We start from the raw sequence: 6586 nt of genomic DNA on the forward strand, positions 1-6586 counted from the left end.
TGAACCGCAGTCCCTGTGCTTTGCCAAGCTTGTTCCAAGTAGGTGCTTTAGACCACTGAGCCATCTTGCCAGCCCCTTCTGTTACTTTCAAATGATTGAGAAGTAATCTTCTTAATCCTTGCTGGTGTAGATAAATCCCAGCATATATTTTCATGCTGGATTAGCAGGACCAGAGACAGCCTATCTTGCCAGACACATTATCTTGTAAGGGTGGAAGAGGGCAGCCAGGGACCACTTACTTGAATTCTTGGAATATGATTTGGGGTCTTCTATAAAGCCACAAGGAGATACTTAGAATGAATAAAAACATTCATTAATAAAAAGAGATAAAATACCCCAAGGTGAGAGTTCACGTGCAATAGTGAATTTAGGTAAAAACTCTGAGGTAAAATTCTATCAGTTACTCAGAACCACTAAGAGAGTTTTGAGGATAGCCTTTATTATTCAGTCTGGCATCAGTCTTGGAAACTGTCTTCCATAAATACGTCTTTGGATTTCAACTTCAAAACAAAGCTTATGCTTGTACCACCATATCTCTGTGGCAACACTTAAGGTCTTGTATAATCTCTATTTTTTGGTTTGTTTGTTTTGCTCAGATAAATAACTGCAATTAGTTAAGAGTCCTGTACTGATAAGTAAAAGCCAGTCATATGTTGAAGACAATAGAATAATCACTATCTTGTTTTTGACTGTGAGAGATTCAGTATGATTCAGTCTAACATTTTCTTGACTACGACTCTTGAAAGTCTGGAAGCAAATTCATATTCTCTACGTTGCATCCTCTCCTCTGCATTGTACCTCTGAGTGAACTCCGGGCACCCTAGCTTTTTCCAGTGGCTTGGCAAGGGAGTGGGTGAAGAGGGCTGATTGAGCTCACTGCAGGTAAAGAGAAAGATGTTGAGCCCTGTCTTCTACTGCTCCATAGCGCTTTCCATGACCTCGGAGCTTGCTCAAGGGCGCGATCACACAGAGCTGAAGTTGGAGTCACCTGAAGTCTCCTTGGTTCTCCCTTTAACCACATATTTGCCTCCTTCCTGATAGAATACCTAAAACACAGGGTCCTATAAACAAAACGTTAAACTGTCTTGGCAAGAAGCCTGGTGACAGGGCCAGGGCTTATCAGCCAGGCGGAGACAGGAGTTCCAATTGTTTCTGAAGAGTTCTTGTGGAAGCTAAGCCCACACCCTTCAGAGGCTGGTTCACTTCTCAAGTAAGCGTGCTTGCCAGGAAGACCTTGGTGTGCTGCGTCACAAGGGAAGGAAAGAAATGAGCTGCACCAGGGACAGGGGATTTGGAGACATCGCTGAGGTGCTATAAAGCCATGTGGATGTTTCTTGTGCTGGTTATAAGCTGCTCATCCTTCCCCCATGGGTCCCTTCTTTTTCCTGCTGGTAAGGAGGCTGCTGAGAATTGTTCAAGCCAGCAAAAGAAACTGCTGGAAGCAAGGGTCTGAAACATAAACATTAGCACGCGCGCTTGAAATGCAGTAATAATCACAGAGTCCTTACTTCTTCTCTCCTTTGTACCATTCAAAGGCCGGAGGCGGCACACCTGCACCTTCGCAGCGTATCAATCCACTACGTCCAGGGGTCACAGTGCCGGATTTAATTTCCTGAATCGTAGGAGCAACTGAAAAAGAAAACAACAACAATAAAATATGTATAGCCCTAGTAGGTAAGGAAAAATAGTCTTCAGCAGACATAAACATACATATACATATTTATTTCTTCTATATCCCAAGAAATCCATTCCTGATAGGTGAGTGCATTAAACTATAAAATTAGGCATCTTCAGCTCCATTTTTCAACTTCAACAGTAGAAAAATGTTCTTAGGGAGTACAGAGTAAAGGCCATGCACTGTGGCCTTGATTCTTATTGAGAAAATGGCATGGTGTGGGGAGCCCATCACCTGTACCCCAGTCAAGGCCCCATAATGACTCTTATTCATGAGAGGTGCCTGAGACTCTCAACGGGCTGAGTGCTCCGTGTCCTTGGTCTCCTCAGTCACACTGGAAGTCAGGCAGTGGCATCCCCTTTCATAAATACAAAAACTGAAGTTCAGAGAGTTTAAATAATTTGTCTAAGTTCATCCCATTACTTTAGTTCCAGAATTTGTATTCGAAGTTAGCCATGTTGAGTCCAACTGGGGTCTTGCAATACCATGTGCTTCTCCTTGTACTTTATCAATTCAGTGATTTTATTACATAATTTCACTACCTGGAGGCAGTCTGTCTCCATTTCCACAGACTCAGGGCTTATTTTCCAGGTTACTTGCTCTGTGATCTTTACTATTTCTCTAGCTAGAAATAGGTTTCTTTAAGTAGTTGATCTGAATTGCTTATGTCCTCCACTTTCTCTCTTTGCTGTCATTATTCATGAATATGCCAAGCTTCCTTGTCAGCTCCCTGATGGTGGGGCATTGTCTCACTCACCTCTGCACATTCAGAGATCAAAGCCCAGACAGTGATGGCTCCAGGCTTTTGGTAGCATCCCCAGTCCTTTATTTATCAAACGCTCATTGAGCCATCAGTATGTACCAGGCACTTCCTAAGGCACAGAGAGGTCAAACTCTTGACATGTTGGGGCTTACGCTATAAGTGGGGTGAGGCATGAGGAGATAGACTATAAAGAGAAAATACAGGTAGTAAGTAGTCTAAATTGAACATTGGAAGATGATAAGGAATATGGTAAAGCAAAAGCAACAAAAACCCTCATGCTGAAGAATAAGGAGAATTTGTGCAAAGAATGAATGGGACAGGTTCATGTGAAGCAATCAGAATAGGGCCCACTGGGAAGGAGGACATGGAAGTCAGTGAGCTTCTCTGTGTCTAGAGGAAGCCTTCCTGGAAGAGAAACATGCAGCTAGACCCTGAGACAAAAGTAGTGCTGGCTGGTTTGTGACATAATCCAGAGAAAGAAGGGAACACAATGTCAGGCCTCCCAAGGAACTTGAGGTGAGGCGTGCAGGGAGCGCCACATTAAGGAACCATTAGAGAACAGGGATAAAACCCAACTCCTGTAGTCAATGGGTCACTCTAAGGGAGGACAGGATGGAAGAGGTGGAAGTTGACAGGATACTGTACAAGGAGCCAGGTAAGGCTGGGTGACCCACATAGAATCAGTGGAAGAGATGTCAGCGAGTTAGGTTTGCCATCTATTACAAAGTTGGACCCAGAAAGATTTTTTTTGGCAGAATGAAATAAGATTGGGGTGAAGGGAAGAATTCAGGATGGATTTATTTGGTTTAAGTAATTTGAAAGTTAGTGGCAGTTCCCATTTACTGAGACGGGAAGATTTGAAATAGGAAGAATATTTGGTGGGAATCATCGGCATTGTATGAATGTGCTTTCTCATAAATAATCCCTTTTCTACCAAGTGTCTAACATCTAACATACTTAAATAACAACATGGAAGAGAAGTTCACACACCTGGAATCTTGAAAATGCAAGAGTTCATTCAAAAATATGACCTGGGCAAATGGGTGCCCCTGCAGTTGAGGTTTCTTATGAAGTAATGGAAATGATCGAGGTTTAGTGTTTTCTTCAGCCACAAATAATCTTACAATGGGGTATTACCTTTTTAAAAAAAATAAAACCCTAGCAAAGTCATCATTTTCTGTTAAGGTTGATATTTCATTGTTTAAATGATAGCACTGTGGTATTTCTTAATGGTATTTGCATTAATAATGATTCAAAACAGAAATGGTTTCATGAAAGCATTTGCTCATAAGTTGGTGAAAACTAATGAATGTTTACCAAAAGCATGTTTGAATGGGAAAATATTCACTGATAAATCTACACACACACACACACACATACAAGTGCATACCCAGTTATGTATACATAAATATGTGCAAAGACAATATAAAGAATCATTTAGTATTTTTAACATTTTGTTAAGCAAATTTTCATGCCTCACCCTGTAGAAAGCGGTGAAATATACAAAAATCATCTATAAATAAACCCCACTCATCTGTCAGTTATGACACAGGTTTGCTTTAAGAGGCACAGGTAAGACTAGATTTTCACAGCTGTTCTCACCACCTTTCCTGTCTCTGCTCCCTGTCACACTCAGAGACATCATCTTTCTTGATATCCAACTATTATTGAAAATGAAATCACCATGTGCAACAGGAGCTCTGCCGCAAGCTTCTATTGATAACCTGGTTAGTTTAATTACTCTCTTGTTTGTCAAGGAGGCCATGACTTATTGCAAACAAAAGCATGAAATCCGGAACATTGCCTGAAAGCCCAGGCATAATGAGATGAAATAAAAATCTAATTCATCATTAAAAGGCTTTTATAAAGTAAAGCATGCACATAGCTTTGCAATAGGTGCTTTACTACTCAAGTTAAGGGAGAGGACCCTGTAATTCTGGGGCCAGTGGGTGACCCATGAGATGCTGTGTATGGGAAGAACCCCACAATGACACAGGGGGGCATGGATAAACAGTGAATCAATAGTTAATAGCAACATGTTTAAGAAAATGTCCTAAGAGCATTTTGTGGAGTAGAGACAGAAGGGGGAAGAAGACTACTGGGTAATCAACGCAGAGTGGATTCTCATGGAGATTTTATTGTGTGGCTAAGGTTCTAAGCATAAATGTAAAGTCTCCATTGATTTTTCTTGGGGATATGAAAATTTAAATTGCTTTTTCATATCACTGTGCAGCTTTTCGAAATGATTGAGGGAAAGAGGACTCATCCACTCATTTCTTCTTCATTTCTTCATTGATTCAATAAATGTTTGTATGAGAGACAACAATAATGGAAAAAATTTCAAGGCCTTGTAGAGACCTAATAGATTGAGAAAACTTAGGTGGAAATTAAGCAGGGCAAGGTTAAAGGTAAAACACAGCATGTGAGAGGGCTGGCCAAATAGTTCAGCAGATTAAAGCACCTGCAAGCAGGCGCAGGGGCTGGGATTTTGATGCCTGGGGCTGCCTTGCTGGCCCTGCCTCCCAGGGCATGCTGAAACAGCAATTGACACCGGGCATGACGGGCATGTACCTGTAATCCCAACTCATGGCAGGCTGTAAGAAGGCAGATAACTAAGAGTCCGATCTAGTAGTGAGACCCTGAACACCCTCTAGACCCTACTATAAAATACAAAAAAAAAAAAAAAGTTAAAGCACAGCATGTGAGCATGTGATCTTGTGTGGTACAATTACAGAGCTCTGTAATTCTAAAGTAATGATGTCATTAAAAATTACATAATGTGGGAGAGGAGTCATGGGGCCTTTGGTAGATTGCAAAAAGAGGAAGCAGGAAGGGTACAGACCCTGAGCAGAGACGATGAGTGGGAATGGAAGCACATTTAACAGGTTAGCATTGTGCTTCTAGTTAGAGTACATCAAAAACGGTAATCATGGTTGGAACAGAGTAGAGGAGAAGGAAATCCTGAGGAAATGTGGATACTGGTATGGAGGGGCCCAAGAACATATCCATGCTGAAGACTTCGAATATTTTTCTAAGAAGATGATAGAGGATTTTCCAAGGATGATATTTGATTAAAATTCTATCAAGATTCTTTGGCTGTCATGTGGAACCTAGTTAACAGAGGCAGGAGAGGAAAAAGACTGGGTTGTCAGAAGGCTGGAGTAGAAATTCTCAGTGTGAGGAGACCATCACTACCTACTCCTTTGACAAGGCAGGAATTGAGGAAAAACATCAAATAGGTCATTAGTCACTGTGGAGCGAAGTCCACTTCTTTTAGCTGAATGGAAACGACTGAACATTTTCATTGAAATTTCAAGTTTTATGCTGCTCTAAACCCTAATATTTGTAAAAATAAAACGCTTTTAGGACTAACCACTGAAATGCCCAATTTTATCCAATACATTCTTTTATGGAAGAGTTCTTAGAGATTATGTTGTTAACATACTTTTTATGAAACTCTTCCTGGAGAGAACCTTTTTAAAACGATGTGACCATAGAATTTCAGAAGGCTTTATTTGAGCTTTTGCTGCGCTTCATATTTCTGGGGACATATTTTCAGTATATTGAACTCCTGTACGATTAGCTCGCCAAGGTCTACACCACATCTGTGGTTATGTAATGTGTGACTTTTAGAGTGAATAACTGTTACTAGTTCCACAGGATTTCAAGCGCTCAGGAGCTAGGTTGTACTTTCAAATTTCATGTGAGGGCAATGTTGCGATTCTTGGCACCACAAGGATCCAGCCCTTTTTCTGCCTGGGAAGGGTAATCCTAACCATTACAATTAGGTGCATTTTCAGCTAGACCTGTAGCAGTGAAAATTATAAGCCAAGTTGTCCCAAGCAAGCTTTTTACGGTAAAATATTCTACGTTTTAGGGAATCATGGAAAAGAAGAGTGAGTGATGGAACCCGAGAGATGGTCCCAGAACTGGGACCATCTCTTACCACCAAGCAAGCACTACCGCTTAGTGACTCTTGACCCTGCATTAGCAATGCATGCGCTGTTTCCTGAGGGTGGGAGTGTGCATGTTTGTGTTTCTGGAGCTGTGTTGTCTCTTGCCATGGAGGCAGACTTTGCTCTGCTCAGATGTAGTCTTTAAGTACATTGAAGTAGTAGAGAAAATAAGTGCTTGGGCTCCTCACGTTC

The 6586-nt window shown here is 41.3% G+C and overlaps 1 protein-coding gene across 1 annotated transcript in view; it reads right to left on the minus strand.

The window, feature by feature from the left end:
* The window catches only part of Negr1 (neuronal growth regulator 1), an 891516-nt gene that overhangs the window by 213002 nt on the left and 671928 nt on the right, over positions 1-6586 (minus strand). The window contains exon 5 of the mRNA XM_004634002.2: positions 1509-1629. Coding sequence (XP_004634059.1) covers positions 1509-1629 — 121 coding nt within the window. The remainder of the gene's footprint in view (positions 1-1508; positions 1630-6586) is intronic.

Source organism: Octodon degus, unplaced genomic scaffold, assembly GCF_000260255.1.
Source record: "Octodon degus isolate 3935 unplaced genomic scaffold, OctDeg1.0 scaffold00057, whole genome shotgun sequence".
In the NCBI taxonomy this organism is placed as follows: Eukaryota; Metazoa; Chordata; class Mammalia; order Rodentia; family Octodontidae; genus Octodon; species Octodon degus.